The following is an 18740-nucleotide window of genomic DNA, read 5'->3' on the forward strand; positions in this document are numbered from 1 at the left end:
TAAAGAAAAAAACATTAATGGGTGTATCAAACATAAAATAAGTTATATAGGTACCTATGGTAATTTTTACTTAATTTCCAAGCCGGTCAATGTTAGCCCGTCACGGCTGCCATTAGGTGGTCAAAGTTCCCCCATTGGGGAGCGGTGCCCCCCATTTGCAAACTATGACACTTTCCTAAAATTTGTCATTTGCATATGTAACTAGAAGAGTTCTACTACAATGCATCAAAACCTGGAGTTAGTTTACCAAAAAATAGAAAAATTGGAGGGGGTACTCCGACAGGCTTTAAATAATAGCTCTTTTTTGTGGGTCACATAATTAATTTTTTAACCTATTAGATATGCAAACTTTTTAAATCTTTCAATTGTGTTACATAGCCTCAGTATTAGGCCTTTGATGCCATTGACAAAATTTTTCTATGTCAAATAGTTTTTGAGTTTTGGGAGTTTTTGTTAAAAAAACAAAAAGTGGTCAAAGTTACCTCGCCGGTCAAAGTAACCTCATTTTACGGTACCTCTACTAAGGCCTGGAGCAAAAAAAAATGTTTGCCATATTAAAAAATTTTACTTGCATAAAACTGCACACAGGTGTTGGCTTGAAAATGCCATTGACGGAATTTGCCTATCTCATTAAAAAAAAAAAAATGACAGCAATTTCCGCATGATGAAGTAATAAGGGACACCTCCCCCCCAGGATAATAAGGAACACACATACAAACGCATTTGCAGTTTAACCTTGGTTAGCAAAGGCTCCAGTTAACAAATGATATATGTTTAAAAATTACTTTTTAAAGACAACACTTCTAAAGAATCCAGTATCTCCAATGTTACAGATTTACAATGAATTTCGAATATTGAAAAATTTAATTTTTAAATTTTTCAGTATATAAACTTTTTTAATATATAGATTTTTTTTCAAAAATATTTATTTTGTCAATTGATTCATGCATTGCCTCCGACTTCACACAAGTGTGCAAAATTTCAGACCAATTGGACAGGTAAAAGTGTGTCAAATATCAGTTATAAGATTTTTGTAGCTGACAAAATTATTTTTTCAATTGTTTTCTTAATATTGAGAAAATGATTTTTTTGATGTTAAAATCTTTTATTCTGACATTTGATTCATTCAGCAGACAGACAGGCAGACAAACAAACAAACAAGAAGTGAAGTTGAAGAGAAGTGTTGTAAAAAATTGATTAACAACAAAGAATTTTGATTACATTTACCTTGCTCAGCAAAAAAATTTACTTATCAAAAAATAAATGCATCATTGGTCATCACAAAATTGTGCACAGAATGTCATAGATAGAATTGTGCACTGGGTATCATAGAATGAAATGTAATTAACCTAAAATATGATTTATTTCTGCAAAACATATGGTGGTTGCTGCTAAAACACTCTTTTCTGTTTCAGGTACGTTTTTTACAATCTTTTTTATAGTGAATTCACTTAACCCAATTAAAGTGGTGTGAAATTACCAGCCATCCTCTTAAGCTTCCAGATACAGAAGAAATGCTAAATGGCGGCTGATATGTAGCTTGCAGTGGACAAGGTCGTTGTAACTGCTCAATGGCATGTTCACGGATACAGTAATATCACATCAATGATATGATAATGAATTAATATGGTGATATCATATCAATAAAGGATAAACAAGTAAAAACACAGAAAATGTCATTCTGCATTTACATCATCTATAAAGGAAGAAAACGCCTTCAGAGTACTGTTAGTAATGGATGAGTACACTCTGTATGCTTCAAATGTTTTAAAATTGAGTTTTATTTCAAGTGTCCCTGATTTCCCTGTTCCCAGGGGTAATTTGGGATGCTTTTATTTTGTGTCTGGCACCTTACAAATAGCATATGGAATTTTTTGAAGATGCCATACTAATATAGCCCTTGCACTTGCAAAGAGCTAAAAAATGAGCCCAAACTTATTTATGAAATGTTTCATGGTAAGAAGTTATTAACAAAAAATGCTCAAAACTGTCCCTTATTACCCCCATTTGATGGTACTTTTAAGATGTTTGACAAATTTTATTTTTTGTTTTATTTCTTTACAAACCAGATCTGCATTAAGAACTAGCTATCACTTTATTTTCAATTGCTGCACTGCCTGCAATATCTCCTTCATAAAAATGGGGGTCCTGATTGGCCAATAATTGCTGTCAAATCAATGCCTATGTTAAGGACATGATGACCTGCCAATAACTTTAGGTACCTATAGCAGTTGACAAGATCAAGAATTTGTTATGTTTATAATGCTGTTGCCAAAAAAAAAAAATAGTCAAAATCAACCATTGCCTTTCTTTAAAAGAAAAATTGGAGTTAATTACAAATCTTTGTTCATGATCCCTTGGCTGTGCTGTGATCTCAGAATTATTTCTCAATATTTTAAAATCTATCACTGTCATAATGCTACCTATTCACAATTTACTTTTTAATTTTATGATGATGTCTGGAAAAATCTATTTGCATTTGTTCCTTGTTTACTCTTTACATATAAGTTAACCTTGAATAATTTTTCATTCCTCTTATTTGAAAATAGTTCAACATAGCATTTATTTTCTTTGTGCAGTATTTGAAATGCATTGTTTGAGGATTCAATTTACCCAAAAACTTATCCAAAGCATCCTAGTAAATAAAAGTATCGTTTTGAGGCCTCATCTGTTAACTGCAAGATTAAGTTTACCTCACCTTCTACTCCCAAGATCCAATGGGCCCCTACAACAGTTGAACTATTTTTCCTGTACCTCTAGATTATTGTCTTCAGATGCATTGCCTGGTTCTTCTCCATCTATGAAATTAATCTACACATGCAAGATATGTAATTCCAGGCAGCAGAAACAATTCTCAAAGCTTGCTTACACAAAAGGAGTTGTCATAGTCACTTGTGATGAATGTAATAGCAGGCACCTAATTGCTGATAATTTAAATTGGTTCTCAGATATGAATGGCAAGAAAAACATTGAAGACATTTTGAGAGAAAAAGGTGAAACTGTTGGAAAAGGCTTTTTTTGTGATGATGGGAAAAATGAATATGACAATTCAGAAGAGTTGAAGAGTTCTGATTTGTTACTAACTAAACCAAGGCAATGAACCAATGATGCCATTTTTATTTTCAAATTAATGAAAATTCATTATGTCCAAAATATCAATAGTTCTTGTTTGTGGGCTTCCCGCGTCAGGCAAGACATCAGTGTGCAAATACCTGTTAAGATCTTCAAATAATTCTAAAATCCCTGTAAGATCTGAAAATACCAAGTGTGAGAACATAGGATCTTCAAATAATTCTAAAATTCCTGTAACATCTGAAAATACAAAGTGTGAGAACATCCAAACTACGCTCACTTGTTGCAATACCGAAACTGAAAGTATCACTGCTTCCTCGAAGTCATTTTCTTACATTCACGTTTGTTATGATAGACTCATTCCTCTGGCAGAGCAAGAAAAATATGCATCTCTAGCACGAGGTTTGGAGTGTGGTAAAGACACAGAAGAGGATTCAATCAAATGCATGTACTTGAAAGCTGCACGAAAGGAGGTGTTGATGAAAGTTGAGACGTTACTACGCATTCTTTCTGGAGATGAAACAGCTGCATTATCAGAATTAGAAAAGCTCGTCAGTAAATGGCCAATTTCGTTATCTTTGTCACTCCTCTTCCCTGGCTCCTTTGTCATTCTCGTTGACGATAACTTTTATTATGAAAGCATGCGCTTGGAGTATTATTCTTTGGCTTCCAAGTACAAAACTGGTTTCTGTGAAATAGTTCTGCGCTGCTCATTAAATGAATGTTTACAACGTAACGCGTTGCGTGCGATGGAAGAAAGAGTCCCAGATGAAGTTATTGAGCGCATGGCTTCCAAGTGTGATTTCGACTCATATTTGAAGACGGATGATCTATCTTGTGTACGTGTTGTCCTTGAATCCACCAATGGTTCAGATCTATCTACACTGGAATACAAAATAATCCTCGAAAAAGCATTTTGGGCGAGTTTGAACATGCCTGTAGATAATTCCTCGCTGCTGCTGCGTCATGAAGCACTTGTGAAACAAGCTGCTGATAGTAGGCAAATTTGTTCCAAGAATATTATTCACCGAGCAGACAATATATTGAAGAAAAATGTATCTCAGATTGTAAATGATTTTAAAGCTGGTGCTTACAAGTGCGACAGTGGCATTGGAGTGAGAGACGTGGTTTCTGTAGCCAACGAAGTGAAGAACACCTTAAGAGAAGAACTTAAGCGACAGATGTCTGCACTTGGTCCAGATCATGTGGAACATTTTATGCTAAGTTTGAATGATTCTTTTCATAGAGAATTACGCAGGCGCCTGTTGACTACTTCATAGCAGACATAGTGTTTCGCTGATTTTTTTTTATGAAAGCCCGCCCCCCCCCCCTTGCAAATTCGCTGCAAATTCGCTTACTCCATTCTCATAAACGTAATTATGTTCAATTATGAGGCACACAAATTTTTTAAGTATTTTTCCGCTTCATTTGGAAACCTTCAGTTGATCAAGCGATTTACTTTTTAAATCTCATAATTTTCATAAATATTTAATGTTGTTGCGCCATTCAGCCTCACTATCAGTGCCATTTAAGACAACGTAATTGACTATTGAATGTGTTTATACTTCCAAATCCTCTCTTTTGTATTTCCTCAGAATTTGTGAATAATTAAAATGTATTGTTGTTGATGCTTCCAACTACTCTCTTTTGTATTTCTTCTTAATTTGTGAATAAATGAAATTATTTTGTCGATATTCATTGACATCCCTTCATTAGAGTTTTTTTTTATTGGATCTGCCGCGCGGACAGCAGCAGCCGTAACACAGAGGCTGCTGCTGAGGGGAGGAAAGACGCTCCCCCGGCCACCGTGTATGTCAACCTCGCATAAATAATGAAATAATCGCATTTTCTCATTTATGGAAAAAATGCCCTATTGTACTCGTCATGTCCGTCCGTGACTTCACGTTTTCGTCGACGAGAAAATGCGCTCTCTCACTCACTGCAGTGAGTACTGAGTTATATTTTTTTCCTCATTCATAACGCAAAACTTCTTCCCATGTACCAATGAACTAGAGTTAGTTCTTCCGGTAATGTTTTTTTTTGCGGTTCGCGAACCCAGGAAATCGATAAAATTAGCACCAAATCCCCCATTCATAAAATCAGTATGTGATGTCCGGTCTCATTTTTTTTGAATGATACGGCTCTTAATTAATTTGGCGCTGTTTCTTTTTGGTCTATGACTCTATGTGATACTATATTTTCCTATGGTAAATTCTGGGGCCAAAATCAGATAGACCATCTCAACTATAAAATGCATATTATCAAACAAACAACTTTACTCGAATCCTTATCTAAAGAAAAATTTATAAGGAATCTCAACTTTTGTTGTCTTGCGATACATTTATGAATACAAGTGACATGTTTGCAATTGAATAATTTAGACCCCTACTTGCTCCCTTACTCAAGAAATACAACAATTTTTTACTTGTCTAGCTCAAGCCGAAAGTATTTCTGTTATCGCAGTACTCCAACAAGTTGCGAAAAATAATCTTTCTGTTATCAACATGGTGCCATACTCGGAAAACGCGTCCAATACTGACGACAAAAGCAATTCACATCCTCCTTTCAGGAATCCCAACTTTGAGGCGAGTACTTTATTATGTTATGAATTATTTTCTTTATATATGATGGACATTTCGCTTCGCTGTGGATTTACCGATAGGATTTCGTATGTTTATAGTTTATCTTAACGATGAGCAACGGCGCAAATTTTTCTCCATTGAAAATAACGCTTTCTCATGCAACTAGGTAGAAGTTTCAGTGAAGTTCTAGGTTACGTACCAAATATTTGATAATTTAACTCGAATCTCTTCGTACAGCATCGGTCGATCGTGAGCAGCAAGAAGAAAGTGTGGCGCGGCCTGAAGCAAATCGTGGCCCTCGAGAGGGCGGCTACGTGGCCTCCTGACGCGGTGCTGTGTTAGTAATTAGTACTTCGAAGATGCAGTGAAATAACACTTTTCGTTTTATCACTTTAATCGCTGACTAGCTGGTAACTGGATTATTAGTAATCAAATTAATGAAAAATTTAAGAACATGTTTTTTTCTCATTGTCACCATTGATGGTTTTTGAAGTCTAAAGCATGTTGGAGAATTTCCGAATTCATTTATACTTGAGGTGTGGTGATTACAAAATATTTTCTCGTTTTTCATCGGTAAGAGTGTTAGTCTAAAGATTAAAGTTCCTGAATTTAAGCTCGTAGTATTCAGAATACATTAGGTGTCTGAAACACAAGACATTTGCATGTATTGTCAAACTTTTGAGGCACTCATTTAAAGTGTATTACTATGTTCCCTTGCGTTGCAGACAGCAGCATCGACGCCCCTCCGCCGTTCAAGCCTGCCAAGCGTTACTCGGACATCTCAGGCCTGCCTGTGAGTAACTCGGTTACATTACATCATTGCAGCACAAAATTGTTCCCCATTTTACTCAATTCAATTGTTACCCTCTCATATTCAGTTGGTACCTCTCTCATATTGTCAATAATGATTCAATTACCTGTATTATAACACCGCTAACTGTAGGTAAAAGTTTATTTGCCTCTACATTAAACCTAAAGATTTATGAATTATCACTGGATTAATTAACCCGTTTGGAACCACTACATTGGGCGCTGCCAAAGTGCGTTAACTAGAGAGCCAAATTTGACATTTCATTGCATGCAAGTTATTTCGACCTGTTCGGAGTTTAACTTATGTAAACAAGCGCGGGTAACATTTTCGTTTCCAGCGTCTGTGTTGCTGGGATAGGCTGCATCCGAGACGATAATGCCCCTCAATTAATTGAGCCTTATTGTTCATTTTATTCTACTTCATATTCGAGATTCACTCGTCTCAAAGCTGTGATGGCTGAAATGCTCTTCTTGTCGATACTAGACTCGTCTCATCTTTCAGAAATTGATAATTGTTTTGCATTTCTCAGTTTGACGATTAAATTTTCGTTTCAGGCTCTATACACGGATCCTATGACCAAGCTTCGCTACGCCAACGCCGAAGAGTTTGCCCGCATTCGTAAACTGCCCATGGACATCGTAAGTGGCTTGCTGGAGCTGAGGAAGGCAAGCAGCATCGTAGGGTGAACCAACAAGATGCTGCATTTCTACTGACTGCTGCAGTCGTTTTAATACGGACAATATAAGTTCAGTTGGATATTTCTGAAACGAATGATAAATACTCCTGCTGGCAAGTCATGACGCACGAGTACTGCTGTGACCTTTCTCCTTAGAATAAACGGCTTCTTGGTAGTAATTATTGTGCGGTATATGAACTTGAAATAGGCGTATCAATGAAGTAAATTCGAATTTTTCGCACAACCCATGGATAGTCAAATAATTCGGCGAAATTTTGTGAACCAGGAATCGTCTTGAGCCAAACTTATCAGAGAAGTCAAAGTTGTAGCCACCGTATTGGAATAATTTATCCCGTGGCATTATACAAATATAATTCTACAAATTGTCAAGTTTCTTCTTTTTGTCAATTACGTTAATTTTGTTTAAGGTAAAGAACGAGCACAAAATATGAGCAGGCGTCAATATTCGACCCAAACACGTCAATGAACCCCCACGGCAAAGCGAACACAAAATTTAAACAATATGATCAGAACTATCCCGAAAAGCTAGACGAATTTTTGAGATTTCCAACAAAGAAGCCAGCACAACAGAATGTAAGATTAAGGTCACAGGCATCATAATCGATGTTGGTGTACATAGTTCAACAAGAGAAATGGACGTTTTCAACTGGAAGTGCGAGCGTTAGTTACTTTATAAAGGCGAGCCAATTGAGAAAATTTTTACTATTGGTTCAGGTTGCAAATCGTGAGGGTAACGTAGCCCCGGCATCCCAGCAATTTAGAATAAGGCTGTGATCAGGGGTAAGTTGAATGACAGTGCATCAACCTTCCGGCGACTGCTAATGCATTGACTGTTGTTAATTCTCTACACAACAGCATTCCTGGTAATGTCGGTATACAAAGGGTTAATTATTATTAAACTCACACATTCAAATTAAAAAATAAGCACACATTCAAATTACGTCAACTTGGTAAAGTCAACTTTATCATGTCACCCACATCAAAGGTGATACGTAGTCATGAATTAAAGATTGTCACACTTTCACAAGATTTAGGAAGCCATTAATGGTTACACAAATAATTTGAATTTTCTTTTCAGCGTTGTGCACCATTTATACAGAATTGTCGCACTGGTGAAGAGGAAGAAATCAGAGCGTAAGGCGGTTAAGGTCCTCACAGAAACGTTGAAGTATTGTCAGGGCGGATTAATAAATGAATAAAATAATGCTCATATCGGCGTAAGACGAATCTGGGCGTGAAGCGTATAAGGTTACTGGAGAATATTTTTTTTTCGTTGCGGGTTCCAATTGATGAAGTAAGAGTCAGACTGGCGTACGAGGAATTAGGGCGTGAGGCGTTTAGGGTCCCGAGGGAACATGGAAGTTTTCCTGATGTTGTCCAGGCCGAGGTAGAGCATCGTGACGCGCTCCAGACCTATGCCTCCTCCTGCGTGCGGTGGGCATCCATATCTACAAATTAAAAATAATCTTAATTTGGAAAGATTTCAAAAAATTTACTGAAGTTTGCCTGCTTTCATTAACGTTTAGAAACTTCATTTTTAATGAGGACATATTTCAGACTTCCTTAGATCAAAGAAATGTTTGGACAAGAAACCCTCGATCTGATTCTTTCGTGTTCGGTCGTGATCATCAATATTTATTTAACATCCAATAACATTTCTAACCTACACTCGTCATTCCGCCAGGAACGACGAGTGTAGGTGAAGGTATTGAAACCATTGCATTTTTTTTTATTTTCCAGACCCTCTTGTTTTCTTGTTTGTTAATAGCTTTTTATGAAGCTGAGCCCAGCTGCTATTCGAGTATTTTAACAGGAAGCCAGGTAGATCATCTCTCACAGTTAATCTCACTTGCTAATATAATAAATCTCTCACAGGTAAGCTCACTGGCTCGAACTTACCTGAAGCTGTCAATGTACGCCTGTATGGTGTCTATGGCGATGCCGTGATGGTTGGCTCTCTCAGTGAGGAGTTTGGGGTCGTGTATTCGCTGAGCCCCAGAGAGAATTTCTTCACCTCTCATGAACATATCATAGGAGTTACTCCACTTGCTATTGCGGGGATCAGGCATGGTGTAGAACGGCCGCACCGCAAGCGGGAACTTGTCCAGGATGAAGAAGTCGGTGTTGTACTTAGCCTTCACCAACTGACCGAGCAACTTCTCATTTGGAGTGCTCAGGTCTTCGTCGTCCTCCATTTCAATTCCAGCCTCACGCAGCATCTGTACCCCTTCACGAAACTGAAGTACAAGTGGAGGACTAAGGTATCTGAAACAATGAATAAAAAATGTAATTCTCGACTCAGGTATTTGAAACACTTTAAACACGTTTAATCCTTCACTAACTACATGACATTGTCAGGAAAAAGCTGGGTTCTGAATGATAATCCCCAATTTAGACTCTACTCCAGGCCTAGAAAATATAAAAACAATAATTCAAACGTCTCTATTGTACCACAAGTATTTCGTTAATAGAGGTCAACCATATGCATGAAATATTTTAAATAAATCGAGAAGTATCAATAAGAAAAATAAAATCATCAGTGAATGGAAAGAATAAGTCATTTATTCCAAAACAATGAACTAAGAAAAACATCCCCGTTCATGAATATGTTCTCTGCAATAATGAGGTTGCAATTAGTTTAGAAAAAAATTCGACGAAAAAATATCTAGACACGAACGTTATGCACTTATCAGACAGTTGGTATACCTAAATGGTGTTGCAGGAAACTGCTTTCCCACTAGCTCAATGTCACGTTTATGTTCTTTTTCTAGCCCTCGGAACATATGAACAAACATGTCCCCGATGAGCATCATCACTTCGTGGTAGTGATGTACAAACGCCATCTCCATGTCCAGACCTACGAACTCAGTCAGGTGCCTGCAAAAAAATTCATGTGAGCCTATTTATTTTGCAATGAAAATTTCAATAGTAACTCAACAATGTATTAGTGCCGTCCATATCATACCAGCTGAATGCGCTGACATTCGTTTCTTCTTACTTCACAATCTCCGATCATATAAGGAGAATTATATTGAGTAATAACTGTGTCACTAGACTAAAACTAACAGCGGAGACAAAACATAATTGACTTGTGAACAATTTAAGACATTGTAACTTGTGAACAACTTAATCATCAACTTAATTATTTTTTGATGATAAAATTATTTCATACCAGTTTCTGTAAATCAGGCAATTTTATGAACCTGTGAGTGTTAGAGTTTTCAGCTCTGAAAACAGGCCCGATAGTGAAGACTTTCTCAAAGTCTCCAGCGATCGCCATCTGCTTGTAAAGCTGAGGAGACTGCGCCAAGAAAGCTTTCCGCTCAAAGTAGTTCATGCCGAACACGTTGGCTCCTCCTTCACTGGCAGCAGATATAAGCTTGGGACACATTATCTCTGTGAAGCCCTTGGCAGTGAGGTATTCCCTGAAGAGGCGGCACACGCCCCCCTCCAGCCGGAAGGTTGCCTGGCTGGTCGCAGTGCGCAGGTCAAGTATTCTGTGGTCCAGACGAGTGTCCTGCAGCACCCGTGCTACTTCGTCACCCTCAGTCTCAGCACGCTGGGCGTCGTCGATCTAGCATCAGAGTGGGGAATGTGAAATTTAAAACCAATTAAAAAACACAAGAGTTATTAGTATTAGTGGCAGTAAGGGAGAGGTTTCTAGCGCTTCAGGTCAGTATAATAAGAGTTAATAAAGGCTGCTATCTTCAGTCCTCATTTCCAACACTGACGCGTCTGGGCTTTCTAAAATTAGAATGTAAATTATGTTGAAAACTACAAAGAAAAATCACACTTTAACAATGAAGCGATTTAAACTTGAATGAAAACTTTCAGCGTATCACTACCAAATGTTCTCCATAAATTTGAGAATGTGGCATAATGTTGTTAAAATAAATATATTTTTTTAAGCGTCATGAAACTGTAACTCTTACATTTCATGCTAGAAAAAGCACAATAAATACAGCGCCGTTTTTGTGTGTTTATCATTGCAATATTCACATAATGAGAAATTTTAATCATATTTTATAGATGAAAATGCATAGTGAATTTATAAAATAAAACATTGGAATACAACCATGTAGACAATTTTATTCTCACCACTATTCCAGTGACATAAATTTGAAAGCGTCTGAACAAATTTAATTGGCTTCTAAAATTGACAGAGTTACCTGCAAAGGAAGTCTTGGCTCAGCGAGGGACACGACCATTACAGAGCTTGGCTGTATCTCCAAATCTTCTATAGTGCAGGACGACACGGCCTGGGCTGCTTTAACTACCTGAAATTATTAATAAAAGGGGTACTGGGAGTAGCAGTTGGGATAATAGAGACGGTAATGGTGATGGTGGTAGTAGCCTCTATGTGATCATATTGGACATCAACTTCATAGCTACTGAAAAGGTATTAACAAGATTACCATATCAAAAAATATGCAGATTACAAATTTGGTATAAATGATGCAAATGACACAATAAGATTTCCATTTTAGTCCTCCTAAAAATCAGTTTTTATGGATGCTCTACTATCAAACTTACAACACCAGTGACATCCACAATGCTCTCTTTGTTGATACCAGCAACAAACTTGAGCATTTGTTTTGAGACTGAAGGACCAAGAGCAAGCACGCACTGGATGCTGTGGTCTTGGCTTCGTAAGGTGAAGAAGCACTGCTTGCCTACAACAAGATAGATATTAGTAAACTTTCCCTTCAAGAAATATTAGATATATATCTAGTTCTATATATATCTAGATTTATATATATCTAGTTCTATACATAGATATATCTAATTACAACCGAGTTTATGTTTAGGTATTTTTTTCGAAATAGCTGTGGTATGAATTAGAAAAAAAATATTGAATTTTCAAATTTAGCATTTCTGCAACAGGGTTTGGAGCACATCTGTCATACAAACTTCATGTAGATTAAATTAGTTAGTTTAGTAGCTAAATGTTTTCTAAAGCTTCAGCTATTAAGCTATCTAGCACCATAAGTCAATATGAACATCACCAAAGAGGTGGAAGGTCTCAGTTATCAAGAGATTCTCAAATCAAAAATCATACATCACCCACAAGGGGCGGAAGGTCTCAATTATCCAGCCTGCTGGAGCTGGCGTAAAAGAACCAGCGTTAGCATCTCAAAGAAACGAAGTGACAAGGAGGGACAGGTGAAAAGTAACAGAAACGAAGACACTCAAACAAGAGGTCGCTTACACGGGACGTCGGCCGCCCGCACAAGAGAGACCGAGAAGGGAAATGTAAGGAATCCAACCTACATAATAACTTAATGTAAGGGATCCTACCTACATTATAACTTAATATAAGGGATCCTACCTACATACGTAATAACTTAATGTAAGGTATCCTACCTACATAATAACTTGACCCCATAACTGAGACCTGCAGTCAGACACAGCGAGCTCAGTGGTGGGGCGCTCAGGAACAATCCCCCTAGGAGCGCGAAATACCATAGAACTTCTGACGAGCGCAGACACGCGTCAGAAGTCCCCCCCTTAAAGGAACATGTAGACTGAACATAAATTAAAATATTGAATGAACTTTTACAAAGTATATACATAGCACAAACCTGTAGCTCTGGCAGTATGTAGTCTTGCTCTTACAAGCACAGTGTGTCCAATCATGGAGCCATTGAGTTGGCTTATGTTCACATGCTGCACGGGTTTATTTTCTACACTGCAGATCAGCTCACAAATGCCATACTTCCCAACAGAGACATCTTCAGCTGGTCCACCAGACTGTGCACAAAATTATGGTTATTAAACTAAGTTATCAAAGGCAATAAAAATATTACAAGTGAATTTATTGTTTGGTGCTTTTCCACTATTAATTCTATGAAATGTAAAAAGAATCCAAATGTACGGTATGTGAAGATATTAGCAGCCAAAGTGTAAGTTTGAAATAATAATTTTCAATGAATACAAGTTCAGGCATTAATGCAACAACAGCTCATAAATGCCAGTTTCATCATCATTCATTAGTGGGCAAGTTACCAGATATAGTCATTAAAATATTATTTCAAAACATACCAGCTTGTCTGCTGTTTGTGTTTAAGGCTAAGTTATCATGCTTCTGACAACCGCCAATCATCTGCTCATCCATACATACATAACTGTACCCCCTGCTACGCCCAGGAATTGAAATATGAGCATTTAAATTCCTTAAAGTTCTGAATCATATAGTGAAATTGACGCTCATTCCGCATTTTTTAATAAGGCAGATGAAGCAATAGCAATTTATTTAATATAAAGAAGCTTGAAAAAATTAAACCAAATCGCAGCTTGATTGTTTACCTTTGCAATTGGATTATTAAATAAAAAATTTCAATTTTTTTCAGCATAGGGACTGCCTTTTATAGAAATTTATTTTGCAATATACTCCAATATCATGCATTTTGATAAATCCATGTATACAAGTAAATTTATCTCATAATTTTCCCTAATTTATCGGAGTTACTTCAGAAATTCAAATTTATTTATATTCCTATGTTTGCCCATAAAAGGGATAAATCTAATATTACTCAAGACTGAAGAAGTTAGACACAAAGTGACTTGCATTTACAGTCTCAAGTTTCTAAAATATGTTGCTTATTCTTACAATATTTCTATAACAAGTTAGTATAAAGACAAATATGGTCTCAGATGAATAGTCCTATACTTGTATCATATCAAAGGTCATCACAGTGCTAACTAAAAATTGAATTAGGTAGTCCTTCATTGAAAATAAAAAAAAATTCAATGCCCATACAAGTAAAAATGTAAAAATATTTCCCATAGTAAATATAATGAATTCTAATAAACAAACTAATCTTTTCTTCATGGTGCATTAATGAACTATTGTCATTGATAACCAACCTGTTCATTAGTTGCACTCCCATTTGTGGCTCTCTCCTCAGCTTTATGCTGAGCTTTCTTGGCAGCTTTCTCAGCAGCTTTTTGGGCTTTCTTGGCAGCCTTCTTGCTAATCTCATCCCCAAAACTGCAAAGTAATAAAATTTTAAGAATTTGTCAACAAGTCATATTTGAAGCCAAAACAAGAATTAAAAAAAGTTGAAAACTCCTGTTATGTGTCATATTTGCCAAGATGGATTTGGATTTAGGGTCTCGTGAATCTGATAAGGGCATTCAGGAGTCAGGCCTTTACATTGACTATCTTCCACACATCACATTTTTGTTTTGTTAGTAGGAGAGAAGAGAAAAACCATGCCAGGTAGAAGCCAAATTAAAGCAGATGCTAGAGGGGTGGGCAAGTTTTTTTTAAATTAATTGTATGATGGGAAGGGGGGAAAAATAAATTCATGAGGAAATTTATCTAGTCTATTATTGTTATTTCTCATTTATTGCAATGTAGTATTCAAAGTTCATATTAAATATGTATCTCTTAGGCCCCAAATGACTATTTGTGTCCTATTGCATTATAATTGCTCCATTTATCTTATTTTATTATTGCTTGTTTCTTTACACCCTTCTGGCCTACATTCTTGCAACATCTTCCTCTCCCTCATTCTTCATGCACTCTCCAAATATCACTTTCCACTTTCAGTCATAGCAGCAGTCACCTCTGTTGACAGGCCCACTATCATTGCAATCCATTCATCTCCCATTTGCTCATACAACACACTATCACCCTCACCCCTCTTATCCAGTATCACTCTCATCATTTCCAGTCTCTCCCTCTCATATGCATCACACTCCATCATCAGATGCTCCACAGTTTACCTTTCCCTTCTGTCACACATAAAACAAATATACTCTCTTCTTTCATTGCACCTGTATGTCCCTGCATTCACACTCAAAGCATTTGCTCTCATGCAGAACATTAGGTCCCACATCTACTGCCAACATTTATGCAGTCATACTTAGGTATCTTTTTCATATTGTACAATCTCAGGCCCTTGTCTTTCCATTCCTTGCTTCCATACACTTAAACCACATAATTTCACTCACTTTTCTATTTCTATCCACAATTCTTTGACATCCCATTCAATCCCTGTTACACCCTGTACTGTCACCAGCCATTCTCTCTTGGTCTCTTATGCCCAGGGTAAACACATATCGTGTAACTCACACTTGCATGCTATTGCATGACACTTTCACATTTTCTCACTCTCAAGTTCCACAGGTACATTTTTCACACCCAACATTTATCATCCATTCTTTCCAGTCATACTTTATATCTCAATGCTGCTTTCATTCTTCTCTTTCTAAACGTACACCCATCCCATATCTCCTCTCAAAGCCTCCACCACAGTCCCTCTGAGAGCCCCAAGATACCTCAACTTAATAAATTCACTGAGCTCATGGCAATTAGAATTTATTAGTTATTCAAATTCAATTTGATTCAAATCAGGTTACTGATATAAATTCAACAGATATTGATACTTATTTTTTTTATTTAAAAGGAGCACCAACTTAAGTGTTGGAGGTACAAACTTTTAATTATAAATGCTCATATTTCAATTCTTGAGCATGGCCTAGGGATAAATAACTGGGTGATGAAGAGAATATTATCTTAGGCAGATGATGAGCGATTGGCAGGCTAATGTAGCCTCAAACACAAAACTTAGGGACAGATGAGCCATTCATGGCAGTGATTTTTAGTTACAATATATTTGATAGCAACATATTTCTACTTTCTAAGCCAAGTTTGAAACTTTGCAGCCATTTTTGAAGCAGGAAACTTTCTGCTAGATTAATTTATCTTATACTTTAGTTAATACCATTGCAACATCAAGGGTATAAAGTTCAGCTTTTAGGTTGAAATATTTTCATCTTTCAAGATTTCTATCTAACAATATTGACATTAAATTGGCAGTTATGCATGATGTGCACTCTGCCACATTTACAAACAAGCCTCTTCAAGGGCAATGAATTGGTGGCCTACTGGCCTTGCCTCTGACAGGGTAGAATTTATGATGGGTAATATATGAATAAGTGTATTCATATATTCATAGGTATAATATAAAAATTTAGAACTATTTTTTCTTTTCATGTTTAGCTGATATTCAAGTACTGATTAAGGGGACTGGCTACCCTAAAATTTTCAATTTTGGCGTTTTCCGGTTTTTGTGCTCATCTTAAAGCTTACTTTTTGACGCATCCAACGGTACCAGAATCATCCCTCTACGTTGAAAAATGATTTTGTAACAGCCCCCCAAAGGGGGGAGTTTATTGAGCCCTTTCACTAAAGTCTATGGGATTAATTAGAAGGCTGGACACACTAAAAAGGAACGTCTGATGTAAAGCGGCCAATAATGGCATTATCCGGTGCTTATACTCATCTTAAAGCTTACTTTCTGACGCGTTGAACGATACCAGAAAGATCTTTGTACGTGCAATTTCACAAATGTAACGCCCCGTCGAACATGAGGCGGTACTCGGCGGCCATTATAATGCAAGGGGCGTTAATAGGGAGGCGGGTCCTGCCGAAACTATAAATACAGGCTCCAGTCGCCAAAGAAGCCAGTGCCTATCATGACAGCGAGGTGAGTGGTGTGCAGCCAGTTGCTCTATGCCTTCCTCACTTGGTTTTAAGGCTTACTTACGGTATGTTGGCTACATTACGACTCTTTTACGTCATTTTACGTGCCGCCCGGCAGTTTTTTGGGCGTGGTGAAAACCTCCGATTGGTCTCCTCCTACAGTTTTCAAGCGACAGCAATGAGACATATACCATTCGATTTGTAAAGACCATACCTATCGATTGTCACATCACTTTTTTTAATTTCCATCTGGTTCGTTTTTTATATGGGGGAGAAGGGGAGGAGATGGGGGAAAAATGAGAAAAATGGGAAAAAACGCCACAAAAAAAATTATGTGAGAGTCGATAGGTATGGTCTTTACGAATCGAATGATATGTGTCTCAATGTTGTAGGATGATATTTGTAGGAGGAGATAGATTTTCTAAAGTACCCCATTTAAGCCGTTTTCTATGAATTTCACGTTTTCTATCAATTTTTTCGAAAAATTCATAGAAGCAAAATGTTCTTATTTTTACATTTTACGTATGTATATATGTGAAGTTTCATGATGATCGGATAATAACTGTAGAAGTTTTTCTGGAGGGTAGCCAGTCCCCTTAAGGGGACCGACCTCCTCATACGAAAACTTCTACAGTTATTATCCGATTGTCATGAAACTTCACATACATACGTAAAATGTAAAAAAAAAACATTTTGAATTTTTCGAAAAAATTGATAGAAAACGTGAAATTCATAGAAAACGGCTAAAAAGCTAAAAAAGGGGTACTTCAGAAAATCTATCTCCTCCCACAAATATCATCCCACAACATCGAGACACGTATCATTCGATTCATAAAGACCATATCTATCGACTCTAACATCACTTTTTTAATTTTCCATCTAGTTTTTTTATTGCGTTTTTTTCCATTTTTCCCATTTTTTTCTCATTTTTCACCCCTTCCCCCCCCTTCTCCCCCATATAAAAAACGAAAAAGACCGAAATTCAAAAAAGTGATGTTAGAGTCAATAGGCCTGGTCTTTACGAATCGAATGGTATATGTCTCATTGCTGTAGCTTGAAAACTGTAGGAGGAGATAGGTTTTCCGTGACAGTAAGTTGAACTTTTCAGGACGGCGCGACAAAGTCTCGTGCGCCTCGAAATAGGCACTCAATGTAGCATGGATACCAAAGTACAGGCTTCTGTAGCTTAGTCCACTCAAGGATGCAAGCAGCAACTTGTAGCAACAAAAACTGAAAAACGCCAAAATTGAAAATTTTAGGGAGGTCGGTCCCCTTAAGTTATAAGGCTGGATTGATCTTTTATACAAGAACCATGATTTTTAAATTTACAACATGAACCAGTTAAATGTGCTATGTAATGCCTATCTTCCAACCAAGATTATCAGAATTTCCACTGAATTTTTCAAATTCCAAGAATTGCAGGAAAAATCATATCTTATGAGATATTTTCAATAATTTTATATGAAAATATGTTAATTCTATTGATTCACAGAAATAAATTAGGCAAATTCATGAGAATTGGTAAAACCATAACAATGTTATGTAGTTATGATAACATTGTCTGCAAGTTGCAACTGCAAGCACAAACATCATTCTCTAATTTATAGGTACCGTAAAATGGGATAACTTAGACCAGCGGGGTAACTTAGACCACTTTTCGTTTTTTTAACAAAAACCCCCACAACTCAAAAACTATTTGACATAGAAAAATTTTGTCAATGGGCATTAAAGGCCTAATACTGAGGCAACATAACACAATAGAAAGATTTAAAAAATTTGCATATCTAATAGGTTAAAAAATTAAAATGTGACCCACGAAAAAAAGCTATTATTTAATGCCTGTCAGAGTACCCCCTCCAATTTTATTTTTTGGTTAAATAACTCCAGGTTTTGATGCATTGTAGTAGAACTCTTCTAGTAACATTAACATATGCAAATGACAAATTTTAGGAAAGTGTCATAGTTTGCAAATTGCAAATGGGGGGCACCGCCCCCAAATGGGGTAACTTAGACCACCTAATGTCAGCCCTGACGGGGTAACATAGACCGGCTTGGAAGTTAATATAAAATTACCATATATAACAT

General features: G+C 36.8%; 3 protein-coding genes across 3 annotated transcripts in view; 2 read left to right on the forward strand and 1 right to left on the reverse strand.

Moving 5' to 3' along the window:
• The first annotated feature begins 3077 nt into the window (after nt 1-3077).
• Nucleotides 3078-4759, forward strand: LOC108679572. Its single transcript, XM_018168227.2, has one exon. It carries the CDS (start codon nt 3144-3146, stop codon nt 4350-4352), a length of 1209 nt encoding a protein of 402 aa, XP_018023716.1. The 5' UTR covers nt 3078-3143; the 3' UTR covers nt 4353-4759.
• A 659-nt stretch (nt 4760-5418) lies between these two features.
• On the forward strand, nt 5419-7531 carry LOC108679538 (INO80 complex subunit C-like). Its single transcript, XM_018168179.2, has 4 exons — nt 5419-5657; nt 5892-5991; nt 6380-6447; nt 7020-7531. The coding sequence occupies exons 1-4, from the start codon at nt 5577-5579 to the stop codon at nt 7149-7151; spliced, it is 381 nt and encodes a 126-aa protein (XP_018023668.1). The 5' UTR covers nt 5419-5576; the 3' UTR covers nt 7152-7531.
• Nucleotides 7532-7588: 57 nt separating this feature from the next.
• Nucleotides 7589-18740, reverse strand: part of LOC108679529 (aspartate--tRNA ligase, cytoplasmic) — a 12456-nt gene continuing 1304 nt past the window's right edge. Inside the window, exons 2-9 of the mRNA XM_018168165.1 lie at nt 14030-14153; nt 12745-12913; nt 11696-11835; nt 11332-11439; nt 10366-10736; nt 9869-10039; nt 9062-9427; nt 7589-8610 (exon numbers count right to left, since the gene is read on the reverse strand). Coding sequence (XP_018023654.1) covers nt 8484-8610; nt 9062-9427; nt 9869-10039; nt 10366-10736; nt 11332-11439; nt 11696-11835; nt 12745-12913; nt 14030-14153 — 1576 coding nt within the window. The 3' untranslated portion in view covers nt 7589-8483. The remainder of the gene's footprint in view (nt 8611-9061; nt 9428-9868; nt 10040-10365; nt 10737-11331; nt 11440-11695; nt 11836-12744; nt 12914-14029; nt 14154-18740) is intronic.

Source organism: Hyalella azteca, unplaced genomic scaffold, assembly GCF_000764305.2.
Source record: "Hyalella azteca isolate HAZT.00-mixed unplaced genomic scaffold, Hazt_2.0.2 contig6661, whole genome shotgun sequence".
Lineage (NCBI taxonomy): Eukaryota > Metazoa > Arthropoda > Malacostraca > Amphipoda > Hyalellidae > Hyalella > Hyalella azteca.